This window comes from Mirounga angustirostris, unplaced genomic scaffold (assembly GCF_029215605.1).
Source record: "Mirounga angustirostris isolate CCGP_5_RB_7025 unplaced genomic scaffold, mMirAng1.0.hap1 SCAF_2, whole genome shotgun sequence".
Lineage (NCBI taxonomy): Eukaryota > Metazoa > Chordata > Mammalia > Carnivora > Phocidae > Mirounga > Mirounga angustirostris.
In genome coordinates this window covers 65,400,016-65,412,996 of record NW_026991710.1, presented here as the reverse complement: position 1 = coordinate 65,412,996, position 12,981 = coordinate 65,400,016, and the positions used below count along the sequence as shown (strand labels likewise).

General features: G+C 44.2%; 1 protein-coding gene across 4 annotated transcripts in view; it reads left to right on the top strand.

The window, feature by feature from the left end:
* The first annotated feature begins 389 nt into the window (after nt 1-389).
* The window catches only part of RASGEF1B (RasGEF domain family member 1B), a 556,303-nt gene continuing 543,711 nt past the window's right edge, over nt 390-12,981 (top strand). For 2 of the 4 annotated variants that reach the window (XM_064584681.1, XM_045880908.3), the window contains exon 1: nt 390-596. In XM_064584681.1, the coding sequence (XP_064440751.1) occupies nt 528-596 (69 nt within the window). In that variant the 5' untranslated portion in view covers nt 390-527. The remainder of the gene's footprint in view (nt 597-12,981) is intronic. The other 2 variants (XM_045880910.3, XM_045880909.3) reach the window with 1 other exon arrangement.

The following is a 12,981-nucleotide window of genomic DNA, read 5'->3' as shown; positions in this document are numbered from 1 at the left end:
CTGGGGAACTGGGTCATCCTGGCCCACCTCCCCGCCGTCGCCTCCCGCTGTCCAGCCGGGCGGTGTCGCCGGAGTGGCGGTGCCCGCGGTTGGTCCGGGCGGGTGCCTGCGCCGCGGCGCTCTGCGCCCGCTGCCCTTGCCCGCGCGCTCCGCCGTCCTGCGGAGCCGTTGGCCCTCCCGCCACCCCCTCGGCGGGGCCCTTCCCTTTACTACGGTAATGGTGACATTCAGCGGGAAAGGCTAGCGCGGACCGCAGCGCCCGGCTCCCGCGGCGCGGGAGGCTGGGTCGGCGGAGCGGGCGGCGGCGGCCCAGCGGGAGGCGCTCGCCCGGGCCCCGGCCCCCCCGCCCCTCCCCCGACAGGCCCTCCGCCCCGCCCCCCATCCCCGGTCGCCGCGGGGCAGCCCCCGAGCCCCGGCCTCTCTGGCCGGCGGGCTGCTGCGCGCGAGCCCCGGCCGCCGCTCCGGCTCCCGCGCCGGGCGAGGACGCATCGGGCGCTTCGGGAGGGAGCCTGCCTCAGCGCTCGTATATGGCAAAGTTTCTCGCCGAGCTCCTGGGCTGCACGTTGCCGAGCAAGGGCGCCTCTCCCATGTTTGAGGTAGGTGGAGGGTGTGTCCCCGCAGCCGCGGGCGTCCGCGGTGGCGGGGCGGCGAGCCCCGAGCGGGTCCCTGGGGTCCCCAGGAGTTGACAAGTGGGTGCAGTCTCACTTGCCGGCTTTCCACCTGGAAGTCTGGGGTGGGGCAGGGCGAGGATGGCGAGGAGGAGACCTGAAGCCCGGGAGCCTGAATTCTCGCCTCCTGGACCTCAGTGAATCTGTTTTCTTCTTCCTTGGTTGACGGGCGAGCACGTTTTCTGTCAATCTGGACAGAGTTTTGCGAGTTGCTCTTTACCTAAAATGCCAGGTATGTCTGAAAATGAGCAGTATCCTGCAGTCCCTTTTTGCTGCTTCGTTCCCCCCCCCTTTTAATCCGAAAAAACAAACCCAAACGGTAAAAATCTTTAGATCAGAAGGTTTCTGTCTTTCTGCCTCCTCCTAGTCCCTTCCCCCAACCTCCAGCACACTCCAAACTCCACTGAAGTTAACTCATTTCTTCTGTGAGTGAGCTACATTGGGGATGGGAAGGGTTACAATGGGATTTGTCGAACCCGGCGGACGCATCCGCAATTCTGAAGGCAGGTACCTCTGATTGCTCACACCTGCCCGAGGTGGCAGTGATGGGGTACGCATCTCTGCACGCAGTCGTTTACGGGAAGGCTGGCTGGCTTGTCCTACTGAGGAGTGGTGGCAGCAACTGTTTAATGGGAAACCTCTATTGGCTGCTCGGTAGGGACAGCCTCACACGGTGTGCACAGCAACCCCCCTCCCCCTTACCTCTGCAGTGGCAACAGTGTATCCTTTGTCTCTATCTACCCAACAGACTGCCTGACAACTAGGCCTGGACCACAGGGCAGTGGCCCCAGCCGTGGCCAGGTTAACCAGCCTTGCGTGTCCTCGCAGGGCACTCCTCACTCCGTCCTCGGGCCTGACAACTCTTTCTGGCAGCCTCAGGGCCATTCCAGGGGCCACCTGGGCCCTCTCCGTCTGCAGTTTCCTGACTGGCCAGGGAGAGCAAAATTTGAGAGCAAATTCTCTCCCCCATTCTCTCCTGGGTATGAAAGCTTGTCCTTCAGCAAGACAACTCTTCAGGCTGCAAACTCTCAGGCTCTTCCCTGGCTGCTTGTGAGTCTCTTCTCCGCTTTGCAACTGTAGGCGCTCTTACCTTCTGAGGGCCCGTGGTCACATTGCTTTGATTTTAGAGCTCAGATTGCCCAACCCATTATCTCTGCTGTGTGAAAGCAAGGAGATCTCAATAGTAAGTGATGAAGTGCAGCTGGGAAAACGAGAGCAGATTGGGAGAAGCCAGACTGAAATGCCTGGGTGCTTGGGGGCCTGAAATCTAAAAAAATAATGAAAAGCCTGAAAAAGTAAAGTTTTCCAGGCCTGCAGCTAAAATCAGCTGTCTCCTTTGGCCTGTTACATCTCTGCTCATTTCCTTCTCTGTGATGTAAATGTTAGGTAGCATTTGGGGGTCATCCCAGAGAGGTGAGATGCTCATTTAAAATTTTCTCTCTGGCTTTTTCTTCATTGTATTTGGATTTTTATTTTTATTTATTTTTTAAGAAGATTTTATTTTTAAGTAATTTCAATACCCAACGTGAGGTTTGAACTCACACCCAGAAGATCAAGAGTTGTATGCTCCACCAACAAAGCCAGCCAGGTATCCCCTGGATTTTTGTTTTTAAATTTCAAACCCACACCAAGTCATTTCGTTGTATGTACTGACTTTTGGTGTTCTATTCCTGTCTGTTTTATCCTCCAGCCAGTAGATGCCCCACCTTGATTTCTTAGAATAATTGGCTCTCAATCATTGCTGGTTGGAGGGTGGCTTAAAAAGTAGTCAGAGACGTACTTAGACAATTAAGAAAATGGGTGGCTGTTTTGTCTTTGAAGAGCTCCTGGAAAAGGGAATTCCCTCAGTCCTTGGTAACTCCATTTATCTTGCTTTGTGTTATTTTCTAGCCATCTGGGGGGCAGGAACCACTGTAGTCTCTGCTTTCTCCTTTCTACAGATGATTGATCCAGTGTTGGCTGAATCACCCCACCAGATATCACTTTTAATCAGTGTTGCTGGAAGAGTTAAGAGATATCCCTTCCCTACCTATGGGGGAAAATCTGCCCAAAGAGGTGAATAACTGAGTCAGGAATGTGTTTTGAGATTGCTTTCTTCTCAGGCAACCCATTCTTACTCATAAATGAAGAGGCATTTGTTGCGCTCTCTATATTTGGGAGGGAGAGCAATGTGTAAGAAAGATATTCTTAAACCTTTCTAAATATTCATTTCCCAAAAGTGAAAGTGCTAGGACATGAGAAAATCTAGGCAGCTTTTCATTTCCACCAAATGCTCTAATTCTAACTTTGGAGGCTACCTTTAGTTTCAGGAAGATCAAGAGAAGAGATGGAGATTTTCATCATGAATGGCCTTTGGTTTCATTTTGTTAGGGGGGTGGCCACGAATGTGCTTTCTTCCGACACAGGCCAGTTTGGTTGTGCACAGAGGAGATTCTGCCAGAAAGAATACTGAATCCCGACTGGACCTCTCGCGTGTTTGCAGTTGTCTGACAAGGGAGATCGGGTGACAGGTTGTGGGAGAACACAGGGGCAGAGAGTCACTGTGGTTGGAAAACAGGTCCAGTGCGTACCTTGCTGTGTCATCTTCAGAGACGAAGGACAGATGGTGCACATTTGAAACCCAGAGTGTCTTCATGATCATTTTGTTAATCTTCCCTCTACGTTTTCTTAGTATTTCAGTTTACAAACCAAGTCCTTGAGAAACAATTTTAAAATTTCAAGAAAAAATGAAAGGCTAGTAAGTTTACCTCAGTCATGGCAGTGCCCCAAGCACTGGGCTAGATTTTTGGAATAACGTTTGTGCTTCACCAAGGCAGAGCTTCCGCAGGAAGAGTGGGCTTTCTGTATGTTCTGCTGTCTAGAGAAGTAGGACATTCTAAGCATAGAACGGTGGTTTCAGACCTCGCAGGTCCTACTTACATGTGTCCTGTATGCTCAGACGGATGGAGGTCTGGCCCCGACATCCATTCCTGCCCCTGTCAGCTCTGACATATTATGAACCTGCCCCCCACCTCAGCCTCAGCATTGCTTTGCACTGTGCCTTCCTGAGAGTCAGCGATGGGGTCTGGTTTCACAGCAGAAAGAGGCAGGAGAATTATATAGTCAGAGGCGACTACGTTTTCTCCTTCCAGGCCCCCTTCCCTCAGTCTGCAAACCTGCATTTTTAATGCTGCCATCCTTTATCATCTCACCTGGAGGGGCACATTTCAGAAGCCACATCCACTGGGCAGAACACATCTGGCTGTCCAGAAAAGGGGTGTTCAATTCCATGCCCCTGTTTCTGGACGTGGTCTCCTCTAGAATTGTCACACTTCATTTATGTTCTACTTATTTCCACATTCTGTTTTCTGTCTCTACCACTATCGCTGCCTAACTGTGACTGTAGCTTTATTTTAATTTACACATAATACAATAATGTCATTTATTGTCTACTCTGGTAGGCATTGTTCTAAGGGCATAACATACGCAGTCTCAGCTCTCTTTCCAGTAGGTTCCCGATGTAGGTGTTATCAACCATCCTTCACAGACAAGAAAATCAGGGTTTACAGAGTTTAAGTAATTTGGTTAGGGTCACTCTAGTAATGTGTGCTAGAGTGAGGATACCAAGTTCACCTACCTTCTTCAACTATGGTTACTTGGTATTTGGCGTTTTGTTTTTTTTGTTTTCTACCTCAGCTTTATTCCTAGTTATACTCTTTCTCTTTGGAAATAGGAAAGGTAAACACCTGAATTCTTCCATTCTTTCTCCTTCACTGTGTTACCATTGGGATGGCATGAGTACCTTACTCCTGGAATGTTCAATCAAAGGCTGATTGAACTCAGAGGAATTGTTAAGGGAAGGATTCAAGTTCAATCACCATGACCCTTTACAGGGAGCTTCCACTTATGAAGCATTTCCTGCATGTTTTCTGTTTTATTCTCCAAGGACACTATGAGGTTAAGTTGTATTGTCAACCCTGTTTTAGAAGTGAGGAAGCCAGGGCTCAGGGTCATTACCTGAATTGTCCAAGGTTATGTCCATCCCTATGATGGATCCAATCTTGGAGGTAAATCCTGGACTCCGATTCCACAGTGCTTTGCCAGCCAACTGCACTGATTTACCTGATCTTGTCCTGGCCTTTGATTGCTGCCTCATCTACTCTATCTTTGGGACCATTGCCAAAGCAATTTTCCTTAATAGCCCAACTCACCACAGTGTCCATTTATATACCCCCAGTTCTTTGGTGGTTTGCCACTGCATGCAGATGCAGTAGCGGATGTGGTTCCTCTTGACAGTGTGGTCACTACCTACATTTCTTGTCCAGTGTTTCCTTCCTCTTATTATATTCCTGGTACTCCAGCAACTTTTGTCTATGCCTATTTCTTGATCATGTCCTCTTACTGTTAAGCTGTTGGCTCTGCCTGCAGTTTTCTTCCCCTAAATCATCTTTTGAGTTTTCCTCCTCCTGCAAGATTCAGCTCAGATCCCCCCTCCAGACCCAGCCCCTTGGACCCAGCCAGCCCTCTACTTCAGGCCCACTGGATACTATTGGTGTGTTTCTATAGGAGACCTATGGCAGCTTTCTCTTGTAACTTCTCTGTGCTTCAGTTTTTGGTCTTCAGTGGGGATGATAGCAGTGCCGAACGCAGGATGACGAGGGTTAAATGAGTTAATGCCTGGAAAGTGCTTAGAATAGTGCTCAGGGCATGGTCATTGCTGAGCTCCTTGCCTGTGTGTCTCTGACCTCTTCAGGCTCAAGAACTAAGTGTTTTTTCTTTCCACAGCACCCAGCAGAGTATTGTATACATCATTTTGCCTCACATAAGTAACTGATGGATCAGATGGATCTTCCAGCTCTGAAGGTTCATGATTTTCCTTGCTCTTTAACTATTTGTTGTTTTTCTGAAGTTCCAATTTAACCAGCACCCTGTATTTTTATTTGCTAAATCTGGCAACCCTATCTTATCTTCCCCCGCCCCCTCAGAACCCAGCCCCTAGAGTCCAATCCTACTCAGTTGTAGAAGCCTTGTCCCTATCTTTCCCACATAATGGCCCCTATTGTGATAGAGATCCTGTCCCAGGCCAAGGGAACTAGCTATTGGGAATTACAGTTGGGCAACCCTCTGTCCCCACTGCCTCACTAGTACGGAAATGCTAGTGGAAATGTGAGCAAGCTTTCCTCTGCAAGTGTCAGGTCTGTGACTGAGAGAAGTGTATCACTGGCATCCTATTTATTCGTTCTTCATGTGTTCACCAGTTCACGCACTCACTCATTCATTTAACAAATGTTATTATACCCTGGCTTTGTGTTAGGCACCCCATGAAAGCCTTGCTAAAAGACATGCAAACTGTTTTAACTGTGACCCACGGTAAGAAATTTATTTTACACTGCAATCCTGAATGCACAGAGCTATTTATACCTATAATATTGAAATTAAGTTTCAAGAATAATACTTTTACTTATGACAGAGGACGTACTTTGATCTTTGCAATTCTGTTCTTTCCATTCCATTTCTTCCATTCTATTAAGAATTAAACAGGGAAAGACCCATTGAATTGATTTCATGAGTTGTGACTCATAATTTGAAAAGCACTGCTATATAGGATGGTAAGATGCTATTTTTACAGAACAATTGGCATTACCTCATTATCCCAGTACTATACTTACACATTATTACTCCATACTCTAGGAGATTTTTTGTGGTCTACCATGGGAAGCCAATCACCATGAATAACATTATTTTTTGGGAGAAAATATTTTCAGAGTGTCAAACAACTAACTTACCAAATAACCTTTGATAAATATTCTGCCTCTAAATTGGGTAAAAGTTTTGACATGTTACCTGAGCCCATTTTATGATACGCTTTTTATTTAGAACATTGTAGTTGGAGTTCAATTTATTTCTCTTTGTGCCTACTAACAACAAATGTGCTCCATGGGCTGAATGACTCCTCAGGCTACATTTGTGGATCTTTCCAGCTTTATATTTTAATTGACCCCAACTCTTCTCTCTTGAAAGAACTTATACTTTCAAGCAGTTTTCTCCCCCCTCTAATTTGCCTGGTAGAGATCTTGATTTTGTCTATTACAATGAGCCCCTTTGTTTAAATGAATCTTACATGCTCTCATCCACTTGGTCTTTCTGATGGGCTTCAAGCATCTAAAGAAAGAGCCAAGTGGTCAGGCTGTTTTGAAAGCAAATAATTTGGATGAGGAAGGCTGTAGCTTCAGTGATTGGATGTCGGTGCATGATCAGAAGGGAGAAGTTTACTTTGAGAATAATAGCTCCTGTTGCCACAGCTGGGCTTTCGATGAGGGTCATTTGAATTTTAAGCTAATGGATACTGAGTTTGTCTTGTAAATTCACAATTCAGTTTGTTTGAGGGCCAATTGGATTGCTCTCTCACATCTGAGCCATTGTATACGCACAGGCAACTCTACTTACCTTTTGTGTTGGCTGCTTTTAAACTCTGCTTGTGGTCCTAAATGCATGCATTTCATTTATAGGAATATTTGGTCCCATTATGATTACATCTGTCTAATGGCTTCTTGCTGAGAAACCATTACATGATTTTTTCCTTTTTGTATTTTGGTAAGTAAAGACTGGTGTTTCCTATCTGTCAAATGGCCAGTGCTGGCTGCATGTCACAAGGAACAGGAAAAGAGCTTCACTCTTTGATTTATTTCCTTCGGCTTAGTTCTTTGCAATTTCTGATAGTATTCTTGTACCTTATGAATTTCTTTACTTCACAGGTCTTGGATAAAATACAGTAGGTCTAGTAGTGACATTTATATTTAAGAAGTTCTCCCTGCTTGGGGTTGCCTATAGAAGTAGCCCATAAATAAAATGACAACTTCTGTTTACCTGAATTTCGTGATGAGTAAGGACTATGCTTTCTACCCTTGGAGAATCTTAAATGTATTCTAGGCCTATTTCTCCAAATGCCTATAATATGGTAAGTATTCTGTATCCCTTTCAAACCTCTACATTTTCAAAGCGAAATAGAGGACTCATCACCCTCCCTGGGCCCACTTGGAACCTCCTCCTTTCCAACTCCATTGTCAGCCAAAAGCACCACACACCTTTTTACCTAGAGTAGCTCTTCGGTGCCATTTTTACTTTCTTCCTTTTCTTTTTTCTTCATGAACAATCTGTCAGTGACTCCCGCAGATTCTTTCTTGGACTTAGACCTTTCTTTTTATCCCTATTAGTTTTTGTCCACTGATCTGACAAACACTCATTGAATATGTACCATGACCAAGGAGCAGTAGGGTCTGGAGGGGATTTCACGATAAGTAATAATTGGTTTGCTTCTTTCACGTCTTCCTCTTTTCCCCCTTTCCTGAATATGCTGCTAGTGTACTACAATGGCTTTTCATTGTCACTTTCCCACACAAGAGTCTGTCTATGTCACTTTCTATTTCCAAAGGCTCAAGTCTTTAAATTCTGTCTGGGTTATTTCTAAGGTATTCTCTTAAGTGTCTTACTCTGCCTAGCTAACTTTATTTCCTGCCATTAATTTTCTTCAGGGATCCTCACAGGTCACATACAAATTCTTGCCCCATGCCTTTGTTTATGCTACTTGCTTATCCTTTAATATGATGACCTTTCTTCATTCTTTCCATTCTTCCTAACTAAACCCTACCAGAGCCATGGTAAAGATCCAGCCCATCATGAAGGCTTCTCCAATTATGGGAAGGAGGCTAAGAGTACACAGGCTGGAGATTCAGATATTTGGCTTCCAATCCTGGCTCTTTCAATTCGTATCTATATGACCTTAAATAAAATAGTTCTTTGTGTCTCGCTTTTATTTTCTGAAAATTGGAATGATAATAGTAACTATGTCATTGAGTTGTTATGAAGATTAAGTAAGATAATTCAAATAAAATACTAAGCCTAGTGTTTGGCATGTAGTTAATTGACAAATAGTATAATGATGATGATGATAATGATGATAATTATATACTTTCACCTTGATCCCGATACCCTGGGGTGTCTCTCTTCTTTGACTATCTTAGGACATACCTTTTCCTTTTCTGAATTCTCCACAGTGCTGAGCACAACAGAGGTGCTCAATCAGTGCTCATTAACTTTGAAAACATGCCATATGCTGTTTTAGCAAAATCTGGGAAACAATTTATTTCTGAATATATTTACTTGTATTTTATGGAAATGCGACAGCCACTGTCCTTTAGTGACTTGCCCCCTAATCAATGGGATGGGTCTTGATGCTAGCTAACTTGGGCTGCAGTTGTACAAATGTTGATAATGTACTTTTACATACAACTCTGGCAGAAGTAGTACTTGACAAATGTGCCAATTATAAATTCCATTTAAATGAAATTCAACCATAGATTGCAATATAATTAAACACAGAGTAGTTTTTATTTTTCAGTTGGTTTGCAAACATGCGTCCTCAAAATAAGTCAAGTGAAGCAAATCCATGCTATAAGTCAAGATTTTATTCATCAGACTTTTATGTTGCATGCTGTTGGTGGAGAATTCTGGCTGGAAGTCAGATAAGATTATTCCAAAATTAATTTACTCCAAAGAACACTTATCCAGTGGGCTTTCTTATCATATTTCTAGTGGGAAAGAGGGAGTAATGATGCCCTGCTTCTCTGGAAACTCTGTTGGATGGCCTGAAAGCATGGAAATTTACTTTCTTGGAGATTATTTGAACTTGGCTGGAAGCCAAGTGAGGGAGCCTACAGAGAGGTGCATGGGGCTGAAAGCTGGAGGGTGGCAGCATTATGAATTGCAAAGAACCTACACCAGGAGTCTTAAGATCTGGATTCTGAGCCTGCCTCATCTCCTCACTGGCTGAATGCTATTAGGGGAAATCTCCTTACCTTTCTGAGTGTCAATTTTTGTAGCTTTAAAATGAAAGTAACAATATTCGATTTGCTTTATTCACAGAAATGATGTGAGGCTCCAGAATGGTAATAAATGTGAAAGTCCTTTATAAAATGTCAAGCATTATACAGATGTGAATTGCTATTTCTGATACTGTGATGGAGAGCACAGAACATAAGGTGCATACTTGGCATCCCAGGCATGCGAGGATCTGTTGGTGAATGGACTGTCGAGGATGGTATGGATGGTAAGGAATAGAAATGCTTGCATTTGAAAGGTAGAGAAGGAAATAGGAAGCAGTCATAATTTACAACTAGAGCTTTAACCCCTGGGCAGTAAGTCCTGGAATCTACTTGTATCTAGAGATTTCCTTAAAGAAAAAAGCACCTCCTCAGGACGAAACTTAACTGAGTTTATGAGTGAAATTCTATCAAGATGTGGGGAGGGTGGGAGCAGATATCAGTGGCAGGAGGCAAATTGCAAGGAGGGTTTGCTGGGCTCTGAAGAGGGTCTGAGAGTCTAGGATTATAGATTGCAGAAACATACAGTGGCTGTTACTTGAACTCCCTCCCCTTTCCTTCTGTCCCCTGAGCCTGGCTACTCCGTGTCAGAAAAAAGAACTTGGCCCCACAGCAGGATCATCCTATATTGTTTCAGAGAGTAGAACTCAGAGAAGGGAACCCTTTCCATGCAAGGGGAGCACTGATGGCCTGGGCAGAGCAATAATGGGTAGTCTCCTGGAGGAGCCTTTCAGGCTTATGGGCAACCTGGAGCCAGCAGGTCCTATGGTTGCCTGGACTGGTTTGAGAGCTCACATGATGTAATTTCCCCCTGAGGACACCTACCAATACCAAAGAAGGAGGGATCTTTGGAAGAGAATCTGATGTTCTCAGGGTGGAGTTGGGTTTATGTGGCCAGCAAAATTTGGGTTATGTGATAGGATGATTTCATTTGAAACCATATTTAGGTGCAGAATATTGGTCCACATACTCCCTCTTAATCAGTGTCCTTCTTTCCTATTCCATTCTTGAATTAGTATAGGCCTTTTGTGAAATCTAATTCCCCAGGCCTTTTTTTTTTGGTCCAACAATCTATTCTTGGTGTTCATTTTAACCAAATTTCATATGTGTTAAAATGTGTTGTATGTCCGTTAGGAGAAAGAAGGGTGGTGTGGGAGAGCTCAGATGCACATACAGAGCCACACATAGACAGGAAGACACACAGACAGACTGACACACAGCGATTTGCTTCTGGAATGGCCATGATGATTAAACCACATGACCAGTGGTTAAAATGCATCCAGAAATCTCATTGATTTTATTTACCACCTATACTCCAAAACCTTAAATGTGCTATACGTACATGAGACCGAGGGTGTGGGACACTTTTCAGGGGCTCACAAATCAAACTTCCTTTTCTTTTGAGTTTCTCTTTTGCCTCCTTCCTCTCTTCTAGCTTAGGAAGGTCCTTTCTAAGAATCTGTGATATAGCTGTGTGCGATTTTCATTTTCTCCATCTCACTCTGCAAATAGAAACTGATTTCATTTTTTCTCATGTATAAAGAAATAGTGCATCTGATTTCACAGGCCAGAAAGAAATGATTGGAAAGCATCCAGCCAGGCCCTGGGGAGCCCCCTAAAATTATCCTCTACCTTATGGACTGTCCAGATTGTTTGTATGTGTGGCTAGGGAAGAGGGGACAGGGAAGTGGGCTTTGGGAAATAAAATTTTCTCATGCCCAGATGCTGTGAGTGAGTCAGATGGCTGGGTGAGTACCCTGATGCCTCCAGTGATTTTAGGAGTTCATTTGCTCAGTGCCAGGTTTGGGTGTCCAAGCAGCTGGGCGGACCCTCTGGGGTTCCTAGTTAATTCATCTCCCTCTCTGCACGTTGTATGGACTTCCCTTATGTGCAAATACTTCCTAGATAAATAAAGGAATTTCTTTAGGGTTGCATCCTTGATTTGGAATTGCTGTGGGTTAGAGTGACTAAGAAATATACTCTCACTTAGCAGAGTTGATGGATAATGGACAATAAAAACAGTTCTTTTGAATTTGCCAAAACACCTTCCATACGTAATTTTATTAGAAATGGAAAAACAGTAGGGGATTGTTTTACTCTATTTACAGATGGAAAAACTAGGGAACAGGGAATTAAGAAATACTAGCTCTGGAAAACAGCTTGGGTCTAAAAATTGTCTAACCAAACTTTCACATAATAAAAATAATTTATCACCTTTCCTATGTATGATTTCCTCCTTCAAAGAATTAAGAAGATAGCACTCTAAAAAATACCACCAATTTAAGGGCATCTGGGTGGCTCAGTTAAATGTCTGCCTTTGGCTAGGTCATGATCTCAGAGTCCTGGGATGGAGCCCCACGGTGGGCTCCCTGCTCAGTGGGGAGTCTGTTTCTCCCTCCCCCTCTGCCCCTCTCCCCTGCTCATGCTCTCTCTCTCTCTCTCTCTCAAATAAATAAATAAATAAATACAATCTTTAAAAAAATACCACCAGTTGAAATCATTACTATGAAATTCTTTGCAAAATCACAAAGTGGTACCAAAAACTATAATGTATCTTACCTCAAATACAGTTTGGAACAATGTAGAGTATGCCTAAATACCATAAAATATTATTATTTAAATGGAAAATTAGGGGCTCAGTTGGTAGAGCATGGGACTCTTGATCTCAGGGTCGTGAGTTTGAGCCCCATGTTGGGCATAGAGTTTACTTAAAAAATAATAATAAAATAAAATAAATAAATGAAAAACTAATTCCATCATTAGTAAAGTTTCTTCCCATTTGTGGCCTTGAAGATGAATATGATAACAAATGGGAGCAACTTTATCTCTTTCCAAAATCATTTTCAAGCCCTTCCTTGTCCCACAAAATTAGCATAAATCCCACCTGCTATTTCTAACTATCCCCGTCTCTTCCTTCAGTTTCCTTAGATCACTGGGTGAAGAATACCCAAGCCGTGAGCTATAAAGAATAATTAGATTTTTCTCTCTCAACAAACCATTCCCAAGGTACAGCATGTTGGGGTGATGGCCCAGGATTTTATGTTATGGGGTCTCCTATCCTGCTGGTGGCAGAGAGTGTTATCAGTAGAAGCGAATAATCAACAAATTTTGTGGCACAGTGCTTTCTAGATTTGGAAGCACCTTGATTGAATCCTCTGAATGGGTCTTAAAGTATTATCATCCCCACTTGACAGACTTAGAAGCTGAGGTTCAGAGAGGAAAAGTGAATGCCCCCAGATAACCACAGCCAGAGAACAATGGAACTAGGACTTCAGCTCTAGGTCTTCTGTTCCCAAGCTCCCCCACTCTTTCTAGGGCAACCTGGGTGTGAGCTGTGATGCCCTCACCAATGTAAGGGAGCAAGCAAACCTCATATGCATTAGTCATCTCAATAATGACTCCAGTGTGACCAAGGCAAAAGTTGGTGCCCACTCCCTGTATCTTTAGTGATATTA